The following is a 13737-nucleotide window of genomic DNA, read 5'->3' as shown; positions in this document are numbered from 1 at the left end:
ATTTTTGAGTTTTGATAATTGATATTTTGCCATTTCAATTTAAGACTAGCCTTTGTGGAGCAGTGGTTTGGTATGACCTTTTTATGTCCAGGGACCGGGCCCCATTTGTCCTAACTTCTGACATGGCCTATGTCATCAACGGTGGGGAGAGGCCCACCAGCCGTTTCCAGCTCTTTATCGATCTGTGCTCCCAGGCCTACAATCTCATCCGTAAACACTCCAGCCTTTTCCTCAACCTGCTCTCCCTGGTAATATGTTCAAAACCGTTTAAGAGAAAAAAAGATATTTCAAGCAGAGCTGAAAGATTGTTCTATTAAGTTAGATAAATTTGATAATTAAATGGGCACAGCCATGTTTGGCTGTTTTTTACTTTCAGAAGGTGATTCATCATACCACAGGTTTAAAAAAATGTTTTTGCTGTAAACACCACATCAGAGAGAAAAAAGTGAGGAAAAAACACAGTGGCATTTTTGGGTATGTGGGCAGCGGCATGACTCCCTCATATAGTCACTCTCTTTCACTAGTTCAACTGAAAAGACAGTCTTACCAACCGAGAATATAGACCTTGCCACAGCTGGACAGTAATATGGCAGTGTCTTGCAACATGCTTACATTTTCAGAGTTCACTATGAAGAAACCATAGTTTCCATAGAAGAAACCATAAGAGGAAAAACCAAAGTCTGTGAGTTCAGTTAAATGAAAAACTGATTAACCTGAGAATATTTGCTGAGCTGAGACATTTTACAATCATGCTGTATTTCCAGTAGCCAAACCAGTGTTATAAAGTAGAGTTTCAGTCTGGATTTGATTCTGCTTTAGAAGTGGCAAGAATGTTTCTCAGTACAAATGCAGTTCAAGTTATTTACGACAGCAGCTAATTTTTTACTGTTGTGTGATAGACTTTCATGCAAGCCATTTAACAGCATGTTGGCATATTGACTGACTCAGGGTACAAATGTTCAAACGTGCAAGGCTTAATGACCCCTAATAGGCCCATTGGAGCAGAGGACATGTCCCTTCTCTGCCGTGCCAGTATAGCCTTACCACCACCTGCTCTAACTTTGAGAGATGTAAGAGTCAGGGTTTATAGATTATAGAATAAAAACCTTCAGTGGCTTTAGAAGTATGCTGCAAAATGGTGTGATGTGTTTTTTTTTTTTTTTTTTTTTTTTTTTTTTTAAATGTATATTTATAGAGCTAAAAATTTGATCAAGGCTATTTAGCTGCATGACTGGTCACCTGTTAAAGTTTAAGAAAACAGGATAGACATTTAAATAACTCATACTGTGACCCCTTTTTATTACCGCTCTCTTCTGTGCAGTGTTTTTCATCAGTCTAATGGGAGTCAAACTCGTGTTTCTTAAGCTAAACACTAGCAAACACTAGGGATGTGACAGTATGATTTTTTTCTTACTGCAGTGAAAAAGAAATGTATCCCCACGATTTTGGTAGTTGATCACAAATGTCACCACCATCCCCACCCCCAAAAAATAAAAAATACTTCAGTCTATTAAGTGACATAAAAAAACAATGGCGTTCATTGGCCATTTTTATTCTGTGCTTAAAAATCGGAAAAAAATAATAAAAAGCTTAGTTTGCTTGCATGACCACTAAATAAGTGAACACAGTGCATGAGTTAACACCAGTGCACCATTCAATAAATGTCAAACCATCCATTCAACAATTGATAAATGCTAAACGCCAAGCAAACACCCAACTTAATGTTAGCTTAGTAAACAAGCTACAGACCCAAACAGTCCATACAGGCTTGATTCTGACTAAGCAGTTCTCTGCTGACACAATTTTACATGATAAACACTGACAGCAGAAAAGTCAAGTTACTAACAGAAGGCTGTTCTGTGGTGTTTGGGACTGTAGCATTTTAGTTAGCAGGTCAAAGGTGCCACACAGCACAGACTTGGTTCTCACAAACTGATGCTAAAATAACACCCATTTAGAGGATATCAGAGAGAGTAAATTTGAGTGACTGAGCAAAGGCTGAAATCGAATGTATGATGTGTGTAGCTGTTGCTGAAACATTCAGGCATTCAAAATCATTGTTTCTAATGTAGGTACCCATGCTGGCACTCAACAACTCTAAACACTCAGCATTTATCATTACTGTGTTGAGTTAAAGCCACATGAAGACCTCAGAAAGCCATGGTAGATAACAGGTTGCTTGAAATTTACTCAGAGGAAGGCAGTCAGTCTTTTAGATATTGGCTGATGTTACAGCCTGGCCTTTTTCTGTTGGCTAACACAGAACTGTTAGTAATAGTAAAGGGATGCCAAGTATGATTAATGATGGTAAATCAACTTTCAGCAAAAAAGAAAAAGAAATACCAGAGACATCATATGGCTCATTTAAACAGCATTTTATGGTACATGCTACGATATGTTTGTTAGTGAAGTTTTTTCCATTACATTGTTCTGTTTCAAATATGTTTCAGCACAAAGTATAAATAAAACAAGAAAACAAATAAGTAGATTCTGTCAATCACACACAGAAGCAACCTAACAATATAACTAATAGTTATAAAGTTTTTCTTTGTCATTGAAGTAAAAAAAATGCTGTGAGTTTCTTATTGTTTCAAAATATTTGAGATATTTAATAGAAAATTCAAAGATAAAAAATAATCAACGTAATATTTGATATTCTATAATTGTTATAGCTCTACTTTCAAGTATTGTAAGTGTAATTTTGTTATAGTCTTGTATGCATTCCATATAATTGCTATTGCAAATATAGTGATTCATGTATTAGGTCAATAATGCTTTGACACACTCAATGCTACAACAGTCAGTTCGTAAAACAGTTTGTCTTTTGTGACCATGACAGATGACGCAATCAGGGTTACCTGAGCTGACTGGAGCCCAGGACCTGAAGTATGTGTATGATGCTCTGCAGCCTCAGACTACAGATGCAGAAGCCACAGTTTTCTTCACAAGGTATGGAATTATTATTGTAAATTTCATTGAATTGTTTTCTGTTACTGTCTGTTTTAGACATCAGTCATAACACATTTTTGCTTTCTCTCTTTTAGGTTGATTGAGTCCAGTCTTGGCAGTGTAGCCACAAAGTTTAACTTCTTTATCCACAATCTGGCCCAACTGCGTTTCTCTGGCTTGCCATCTAATGACGAGCCCATCCTGTCCTTCTCTCCGCGCACATACACGCTAAAGCAGGACGGCCGAATCAGAGACGCCTTTGTCTACTCCTTCCAGAAAAGATACAACCCTGACAAGCACTATGTGAGTCTGGCTTTTGACTGGATGTTGTGGAGCTCTGGTCTCTACTGACAATGTTTTTCCTCAGAGACTAACAGTATGTCTGTATCAACATTAATGTACATTTTTAAAAATTGAAATTTGTGCTTAGAATTAAGTGAGCTACGGTTAAAATGAAAGGCTGTCACAATGGTCTGGTTAGTATAACTTTCATTTCATATTGAGGATTTTGAACAATTGAACAGTCATTGAATAACAGAAAGAGTGGTAATTCATTTCCCAAGGGCATGAAAAGGGTTGTTAATTTCCTGGACTTTCCCCCCGTTAGGTCCCTCGTCATCTCATCACGTTTGAAAAAGTCTAGATTGCAAAAAACATTTCAGGACCCTGGACTAATGTAGTCTGGGATTACAGGATTACAGAGGAGTGTGAACAAATTTACAAAATATTAATGTAGTGAGCAAAATAACAGCTCTGTTCTCTAACGTCAGTGTAAACCTCATGCAGATATCCATATATGGGTCAAGTTAAAATTCATTCTCATTCAATCAGTTTAGACTATTTTACCTTACTAGTTAATATTATTTAAACATCAAATTAATAATAAATTAATATGTGAACCGGGAAGGTCTTTTTTCCTCTCAAAATTTCTGTCTGGTATAGTAGTGCTGAGTGGTACTGATAACTCTATTTATCAGAGAAATCACATTATCATGCTATTAGATGTTATTAAAGATTAACATTACTAAGGATAATAAACACAGCGGCGTTTCTGGGTGGTGTTGATATATGGCTTTCGCTTTGCATGGCAGAGTTTTAACTTGTACTTGTAGATGGGGCAACGAACTGTGTTCACTGACAATAGTGTTCCTGAGCCCATGTGGTAATATCCATTACAGAATGATGTGGGTTATTAATGCAGTGCCGCCCGAGGGATCGAAGGTCACGGGCATTCAATGTTGGTTTTCTGCCTTGCTGCTTGCAGAGATTTCTCCAGATTCTCTGAATATTTTGATGATATTATGGACTGTAGATGATGAAATCCCTAAATTCCTTGCAATTGCACGTTGAGAAACGTTGTTCTTAAACTTTTGGACTATTCGCTCACACAGTTGTTCACAAAGTGGTGAACCTCGCCCCATCCTTGCTTGTGAACGACTGAGCCTTTCAGGGATGCTCCCTTTATACCCAATCATGACACTCACCTGTTTCCAGTTAACCTGTTCACCTGTGGAATGTTCCAAACAGGTGGTTTTTTTTTTTTTGAGCATTCCTCAACTTTCCCAGTCTTTTGTTGCCCCTGTCCCAACTTCTTTGGAACGTGTTGCAGGCATCAAATTCAAAACGAGTGAATGCTTGTAAAAAACAATAAAGTTTATCTGTTTGAACATTAAATATCTTGTCTTTGTAGTGTATTCAATTGAATATACACTACCGTTCAAAAGTTTGGGGTCACCCAAACAATTTTGTGTTTTCCATGAAAAGTCACACTTATTCACCACCATACGTTGTGAAATGAATAGAAAATAGAGTCAAGACATTGACAAGGTTAGAAATAATGATTTGTATTTGAAATAACATTGTTTTTACATCAAACTTTGCTTTCGTCAAAGAATCCTCCATTTGCAGCAATTACAGCATTGCACACCTTTGGCATTCTAGCTGTTAATTTGTTGAGGTAAGCTGGAGAAATTGCACCCCACGCTTCTAGAAGCAGCTCCCACAAGTTGGATTGGTTGGATGGGCACTTCTGGCGTACCATACGGTCAAGCTGCTCCCACAACAGCTCAATGGGGTTCAGATCTGGTGACTGCGCTGGCCACTCCATTACCGATAGAATACCAGCTGCCTGCTTCTGCTGTAAATAGTTCTTGCACAATTTGGAGGTGTGTTTAGGGTCATTGTCCTGTTGTAGGATGAAATTGGCTCCAATCAAGCGCTGTCCACTGGGTATGGCATGGCGTTGCAAAATGGAGTGATAGCCTTCCTTATTCAGAATCCATTTTACCCTGTACAAATCTCCCACCTTACCAGCACCAAAGCAACCCCAGACCATCACATTACCTCCACCATGCTTAACAGATGGCGTCAGGCATTCTTCCAGCATCTTTTCATTTGTTCTGCGTCTCACAAACGTTCTTCTTTGTGATCCAAACACCTCAAACTTGGATTCATCCATCCACAACACTTTTTTTCCAGTCTTCCTCTGTCCAATGTCTGTGTTCTTTTGCCCATCTTAATCTTTTTCTTTTATTGGCCAGTCTCAGATATGGCTTTTTCTTTGCCACTCTGCCCTGAAGCCCAAAATCCCGCAGCCGCCTCTTCACTGTAGATGTTGACACTGGTGTTTTACGGGTACTATTTAATGAAGAAGCCAGTTGGGGACCTGTGAGGCGTCTGTTTCTCAAACTAGAGACTCTAATGTGCTTATCTTCTTGCTTAGTTGTGCAACGCGGCCTCCCACTTCTTTTTCTACTCTGGTTAGAGCCTGTTTGTGCTGTCCTCTGAAGGGAGTAGTACACACCGTTGTAGGAAATCTTCAATTTCTTAGCAATTTCTCGCATGGAATAGCCTTAATTTCTAAGAACAAGAATAGACTGTCGAGTTTCAGATGAAAGTTCTCTTTTTCTGGCCATTTTGAGCGTTTAATTGACCCCACAAATTTGATGCTCCAGAAACTCAATCTGCTCAAAGGAAGGTCAGTTTTGTAGCTTCTGTAATGAGCTAGACTGTTTTCAGATGTGTGAACATGATTGCACAAGGGTTTTCTAATCATCAATTAGCCTTCTGAGCCAATGAGCAAACACATTGTACCATTAGAACACTGGAGTGATAGTTGCTGGAAATGGGCCTCTATACACCTATGTAGATATTGCACCAAAAACCAGACATTTGCAGCTAGAATAGTCATTTACCACATTAGCAATGTATAAAGTGTATTTGTTTAAAGTTAGGACTAGTTTAAAGTTATCTTCATTGAAAAGTACAGTGCTTTTCCTTCAAAAATAAGGACATTTCAATGTGACCCCAAACTTTTGAACGGTAGTGTAGGTTGAAAACGATTTGCAAATCATCGTATTCTGTTTTTATTTATATTTTACACAACGTCCCAACTTCATTGGAATTGGGGTTGTATTAGAAAATGTTACTGGGTGAATTACAGAGGAGACCCTCTTTCAAGAATAATAAACAACTTGATCTCTCACATACTGAATTACCACATCTTCTGTTACAGACGTATGTAGTGCGGGTATTGAGGGAGGGTCAGAATGAACCACAATTTGTTTTCCGTACCTTTGACGAGTTCCAGGAGTTACACAACAAGTTAACCATCCTCTTCCCTTTGTGGAAGCTGCCAGGGTACGTCACTCCTCACACTCCATGTTACCTTCAGATCCATTACTAGGCTTTGTCCGTGTGTCACTTTCAAATGCGTTCTCATGTAACTGTTCCTTTCTGTAGCTTCCCCAACAAAATGGTTTTGGGACGCACACACATCAAGGATGTGGCATCCAAGAGGAAGGTGGAGCTGAACAGTTATGTACATAGTTTGATGAGGAGTTCAACGGAGGTCAGCCAGGTAAGCTGGTAGAATATTAAGTTGTTGAAATTTGATGTTTTTTTGGTCGTTTTATTTGTGAAAGTTACATCCTTTTAACCTAACCAAGATGTAATGAGAACCCTTAAGTTTTGCTTTCTGCTGTTTCTGCAGTGTGATCTTGTCTACACATTCTTCCATCCCATTGCAAGAGATGATAAGACAGAGGGATTAGACGGACTGCCCAAAATACCAGGTGTGCCCAGTTGACTTATTCTAAGAAGTTTGATTGCTTTCAGCTGTCTCTGTTTTCAGTTTCTCTTGAGCTCCTAGACAAGAGCTTTCGAGCTCTCCATCATATCTTTTTTCCATTTCACATTGCTGAACAAAGTCATTAAGGGCTGTGATTGAAATGAGTTTTGTGCTGTATTTGGGGAGCTTTTTGGTTTACTAAACATAAATACAAATACAAAAAAATAAAATAAAAATACATGGATCAGTAACTGAGTTTTGACACTTTCTCATCTACATTAGCCAAATAAACCCATGCGAAATTATTAATGCTTGAGGCTGAAGCAGCTGCTTTCTTGTTCATATAAGCATATATTTTGTTTTGAGAAGTGCAGGGAATCAGGATAAGGACTGTGATCAATGACATACAGGCTCACAATTACAACCTTCTTGTAAATAGACCTGTATAGATATCATCACTTTCTCATTATATGGAGCTGCTCTGATTCCACATCTAAAAGACTAGGCAGTGCATTTCATTTTTTGTCCATAATTGCAGTAAAGTACAATAGTTGGCATTCAGCCTTTTATTTGAGCAGCAGGCAGTTATGGTCTTTCTTTTTAATTATATGGTGCTGCCGTTTTTCACAGCAGTGTTGCAAGTTTCATTGTTCAACATGACCAAGAACATCCTCCTTTGACAGGAAAGGGACATTTTAAATGGCATGCAAAAGGGCAACTACAAACAATGGCTCTCCAGTCACTGTTAACATTGGCCAGCATTCCTCTGTTGCTTAGTAACGAGCCCCACAGTTAATTTTGGTATACATTGAACTGATGTGGTGATCTTTGGTCTTCATTAAGTTAAGTTAAGTGATACTTTTTTGATCCCACAACTGGGGAAATTCCACCTCTGCATTTAACCCATCCGTGAAGTGAAACACCACATACACACTAGTGAACACAGTCGAACCGGCAACCTTCCGGTCACAGGGCCAGATCCCTAACCTCCAGTCCACGACTGCCCCAAAGTACCAGCTACACTTGGCTTACGCAGCCCAGAAGTTTTTAATTTTTGGACATAACGTGAAGCTTGCCATTTGTGCAAAATACAAATTATGAGTGCAGTGTTGGTAATTGTATTTCCCTCCAAAGTCAGAGATTACTGAATGGAGAGACAATGCAGATGAAGCCAGGAGCCAGAATGTGAAAAAAAATATTTCTATAACTAATGTAATATAATGGCAACAGATTTGCAGTAGCTTCACGTTATGTCCAAAAATTAAAAACTTCTGGGCCTCATTTCCTCGTATTTAGAAGCATTGACACCAACTGATACTGGGTTGCGTAAGCCAAGTGTAGCTGGTACTTTAAAAAAAACGCAGTGAAGGAGGCTCTGCTCACACAGAGAAGTGTTACTGACTTTGTGAAAGAAAACCGCATATTCCCACCAGACCTACATAGTGTGATTTTAGTTTTAAACACAGTCACAATGTCTTCCCCAATAAGGGTGGACACACTGAGGCACTCATTTACACTAACAGTTACTCAGTTCTACATAGGTCACTCAGTATGCTATAGGACTCTATTGATCAGTACTGAAAACAGTGTACTTGTACTCGGTGTGGAACAAAATCACTATTTTAAGAACATGTCATGAATCTAATGTAGACCTTTTCTTAGGAACATTCTCAAAAATAACTTTAAGAAAAAAATTAAGGAAGATATTGGTGAGTGAGGTCCAATGCTTTTAATGGAGGTACACACATCGGCACACCATGACTCCAAGCACCACAGAAAGCTGCAGTTCATCACACGTTGCTTGAAATTTACACAGACCAAGGCAGCCAGTCTTTTAAGTAAACAAGCGCATGCTAATGATTAATTAAGCTAGTGTTACTAGTCAGCTCATATCTTTCACCTCATGAACAGGGTTTGCTTATATAATGGTGCATGTTTTGCAGAGGTGACTCCGGTCAGTCCCGCTGCAGGCCGTGTGGAGGGTGAGGTGAAGTTATCCGTGTCTTATCGGAACAGCACACTCTTCATTATGGTTATGCACATCAAAGACTTGGTGAGTTTTGATCAGCTCTTGAAATTGCTGTCACTACATCTACACCACGGCCATAGGCTATATGTATTTTTTTCCCCCCCTTTAAACATCCTGCAGGTGTCTGATGATGGAACAGACCCCAACCCATACGTGAAAACATACTTACTTCCAGACCCCCACAAAACTTCAAAGCGCAAAACGAAGATCTCCAGGAAAACACGGAATCCCACTTTTAATGAAATGGTAAACTTGATCTTGAAAATCTACTATTAAAATAATTATTCATACTATTACTATACTATACTATTAAAAACTATTCAGAAATTGTCAGTTCAGTCATTAAGAAGTCCAGAAGTAATAATTTTTTCCTGTTAAGGTGAAATTTGTCGCTATGGTCCTGCCCCTCTGTAGTAATCAAACATGGTGAAAATGAAAATAAAAACCATGTAAAGTGCATTTAAACCTGTAACCCCCAACACAAGAATTACATGTAGTAGCACAAAAACATTTTTCTGTGCTGGGAACTGATGGCAAATGAGAGGTTACAGGTAATTAACAGAAACCAAAACCACAAGGAACTCTGGGTAGCCCCCATGTACAGTGCTACAATATTTGTGTTACTTTGTGTTACTTTGTGTTTCTGCTGTTTGAATTTAAGAAACGTCCATTGACAGCTGGCAGTAATATTATTTCATATGTTACAACTGATAGTCATCAGTCAGTAAAGCACTGTTTAACTTAAACTATTAGGTATAAAATTTAAATGAAATGTACAGTTATATATGCAGACATTGTTGGTTGCCTGAAAATATGTATCAGTCACACAACTTTCATATTAGTCAGGCCTTTTCAACTTTGAACATTTAAAACTAATAAAAAAATTAATCTGGTGTAAGAGTAAGATTCACTAACTCAGTCTAAAGAACTTTGATTGATTAATATTTTCTGCATCTAGGTTCTATACAATAGGCTGCAGTATACATTGAATCTCTCACATGTTTACTAATGAATTGTGTTATCCCACAGCTGGTGTACAGCGGCTACAGTAAGGAGACCTTGAAGCAGAGAGAGTTGCAACTGAGCGTGCTCAGCGCTGAGTCTCTGCGAGAGAATTGCTACCTGGGTGGCATCACCCTTAGCCTCAAAGACTTTGACCTGAGCCAAGAGACGGTTAAGTGGTACAAGCTCACGGCAGTACCTTACTTCTAGGATTAGTTCATCCCAGCCGGGTCTTCTACAGAGGACGATGAGATTTAATCCAAAACCCTCAGAGGGTGACTCAAACCCTTACAATGCCTCACAAATTTCACACCCCATGCCCTAAACCCCTGTCTCAGTGACACTAATCAAGGTCTGCTCCTTGCAAGCAATATACCTATTGTGCTTGAACTCTCAAAAAAAAATAAACTTTTTTTTTTTTTTTGTAAATTTTGTCATTAGAGGACCAAAATGGCTTACATTAAGGAAGAGTTTATATTATTATATAAATATATATATATAGACTGACATGTATTTTTTAAAGGGGCTCATTTTTACACTCTACTTTTCTACAAAGTTAAATAGGAGGCTTTACCAGCTTCTAACGCTTCTGGGTATCTCGGCAGATAAAGTAGAGTCCCAAGCTTTCCTTATGTGCCAAATGAACTGAAACAACTTGACCACTCTTCTGCCTAGGGAACAAAACAGGGTGCCTTGGTGGGATTCACTATATTTCATTTCTTTGTGTATCTCAATACTCTTGATATCCTTGTTCTGTAAAACAATAATAATTTAGAGTTCTTCCACCTTATTTGAGATTCTGGTGCTCATAACGGAGTGCTGAAGTAATCGATTTGCTCTCATTCAAGCCATGAAATCCTTTAATGGTGTAAATTAGCCCCCTTTTTAGCACAAACTTGAGACTGTATAATGAACAGTTGACATTTCTTGTTTTTTTTCTTTATTTGAAAAGGGAATAGCAGGAATGACTAGAAGCTGCTGCCTCTGTTCAGCTGCTTAGTGAGCTATAAAGGAATCATGAGTTTACCTGGAAATATTTTTAAATGTAAAGTATTTAGAAGATCAGCGTCACTCACATCACAAACAGGACTTGATTCATTCTTTTAATGATTTTTTTAATGACAAGATGGGTTTAACAAGGCCAGTTATTTATTGTTAATTGGTTATCTTTAACCTGGACGAATCTGTGTGTACTGTAATCTTTTTCCACATAAACAGAATTAAATGTCTTTCAACTGCAACTTGTAATTTTGGTTTAATAAGCAAAATAAGTCATTTCCTTGAAGTTGAGAAATAGTCTCTAAATAATAACTATTGAAATCTGTTTTTTTTTCTCTCATTCCTTGAACCTCATTCTTGGTTGAAATAAGCCATGATCTTTGCCCAACAGTGTAACACAGCTGAATCTCTGAAATGTGTGGCCTTGTGTTGAATCAGTCATGTCCAGCTGAGGACCTTCCAGGCCAAAGTGCTGCAGAGATTAGCATTTACCCTTGTCTAATGCTCTGAATTTAGTTCATGAAGGCCTTGCTAATTAGCTGATGAACCGAATTAGGTGTGTTTATTGAGGCAGTGTGCTAACATCCACAGTGTTTTGGCCCGTGTACATCGTAGCTTGACATTTGTGTTTTAAGTGTACACTTCACCACTGGCCTTAAAAGCAGATGTTCTCTTATGTGGCCATAGCCTGATAATGTACAAAGTAGAATTGTTTACCCTTGGGCTTTGTGCATGTGTTGCTGTGTTGTATATACAAGCTTCTCTTTCAGAAATCTCCAAATTTTTGTAGTGCAAATGTTACGTAGTGAGATGCATCACCTCCGAAGGTAAGTTGAGAGACTGGAGCGCAGTGGGTCTACAAAACACCCTGGACTCCGTTCACACCTGTGCTAAGAGCCATGCACTCTGATCAGATCACCCAAGACGTGGTACCTTGTTAGTTCTTTCATTATATCTTAAAGTTAAAGACAAAATTCTTGTTTGCAATCTTCTTATTTTCGATCACGTCGCTATGCGGTAGCAAGTGAGAAACAAATATCTAATTCCATCATGTTTCACTTCACCTCACACCACCCTATCACTGAATGAAAATTCTCAGCTACTTTAGAGACCTTCTTTGATCATGTTTGACTCAGTCCACTTAATATTTAATTGTTGATTTGTAACATGTATACGCAGGCCAAGTTAAAAAATAGTATCTCTCATCATATTTCATCTCACAGCACCCTCACCTATCACTGAGATACAGCTAATACTGATAATGTTTGACTCAAAAGAGTATCGTGGTGTGGACATTTTTGCATTTTGTGTTTGGCCAAGGATGAGCAGTGAGCAGTTTCATGTATAGCTTGGGAATTTTGCTGTCTTTTGATGTGGTGGAAGGATATTTTATCACAATGATTTTAATATATATTTTATATATTTTATATATATATATATATATATATATATATATATATATATATATATATATATATATATATATATATATATATAATAGAATTATATAATTTTTTTTTAACCTTGAACCACCACTTAGAGTTTATGTAACAAAAACAGTAATCATGCGTTTTTACATGACCTGTTTCTAACCTCTTGTTACTGGCATATAAATCCCTCTAGGTTCTGACTGGCTGCATGTCCTACTGCAGGGGTGTCCATTCCTGGTTTTGAAGAGAACCCTGGAGAGTTCTGATTCAACACACATGGCTCTAATATTCAAATGCTCCTGAAGGCCTTCATAACCTGCATCAGGTGTGTTTGATGAGGGTTAAAGCTAAACTCTTTCAGTAGATTGATCTCTAAGAACAGAACTGAGCGCTCGTCCACCCCTAAATGCTGCTACAACTGAGTTAGGAGACAGTTAAAGCTAATATCTGGACTGTCTGGTGGTCCTGAAGAATCGAGATGCACTACTCTGCCTCATTCAAAAAGCAGCCAACACTTCTTATGAGGATAGAAAATACAGACCTACTGTGGATCGTGTTCAAAACATTTTGAACTCTCACCACTCTTCATTTCAACATATAGACATTTAAAAAACAATAAAGCTGAAATGCATTTTATAATTATACAAGGACAATGGATTTGAGTGACAATAGTAGCAGAATATTTTGCTGAGCTGTATAACCATGAAGATTAAAATACAGCTGAAGTACAAACATGTTGGTGTCATCTAGGTGATGGATTGTGTCCATTTTGGGGAAACACCTTATAAATACTGCAGTTGTTTTTTTTTCCTGCCGCTTTCATTTGGAACACTATCAGTATCAAATATAACTGAAAATGTAGGTGATGTAGCATAACACTCCTTTAGTTTATTGCTAACCTGTGATTTGAACACAATCAGGAAATTATCCTTTGTACTTCGGAGTGAATGGGTGGCCTAAACTGCTATAGCATGAACAAAGAAGGCTAGCTTGGCTGGTTTATAAAAAAATGGAGCTCGTTCGAGTTGTATAATTAGCTGATGGCTGTATAATGTACGCTTGTAGTGCACTGTATGTCCAGCATGATAGTATAAACACAAACTGATGTAAACAGTACTATATACATAAAAATCACTCTGCTTCTGTGAAAGCCCAACGCAACCAAAACGATCTTTCCCTTAATTCATTTTAAAAGACAGTGTTTGCTGTGAAAGTGCACTTGTGATATGACATAACAAGGTGACACACAACCCACTTAA

General features: G+C 38.1%; 1 protein-coding gene across 3 annotated transcripts in view; it reads left to right on the top strand.

Annotated features, from left to right (window-relative positions):
- Nucleotides 1-11297, top strand: part of pik3c2a (phosphatidylinositol-4-phosphate 3-kinase, catalytic subunit type 2 alpha) — a 54254-nt gene extending 42957 nt beyond the window's left edge. For 2 of the 3 annotated variants that reach the window (XM_017711144.2, XM_037540005.1), the window contains exons 25-33: nt 92-248; nt 2840-2949; nt 3045-3252; nt 6464-6588; nt 6691-6808; nt 6941-7022; nt 8962-9071; nt 9168-9293; nt 10077-10259. In XM_017711144.2, coding sequence (XP_017566633.1) covers nt 92-248; nt 2840-2949; nt 3045-3252; nt 6464-6588; nt 6691-6808; nt 6941-7022; nt 8962-9071; nt 9168-9293; nt 10077-10259 — 1219 coding nt within the window. Of the gene's footprint in view, nt 1-91; nt 249-2839; nt 2950-3044; nt 3253-6463; nt 6589-6690; nt 6809-6940; nt 7023-8961; nt 9072-9167; nt 9294-10076 lie in introns of all 3 variants that reach the window. The other variant, XM_017711143.2, reaches the window with a different exon arrangement.
- Nucleotides 11298-13737: the final 2440 nt, after the last annotated feature.

The sequence above is a fragment of the Pygocentrus nattereri genome, chromosome 7 (assembly GCF_015220715.1).
Source record: "Pygocentrus nattereri isolate fPygNat1 chromosome 7, fPygNat1.pri, whole genome shotgun sequence".
Lineage (NCBI taxonomy): Eukaryota > Metazoa > Chordata > Actinopteri > Characiformes > Serrasalmidae > Pygocentrus > Pygocentrus nattereri.
This window is presented reverse-complemented; position numbering and strand designations above follow the sequence as displayed.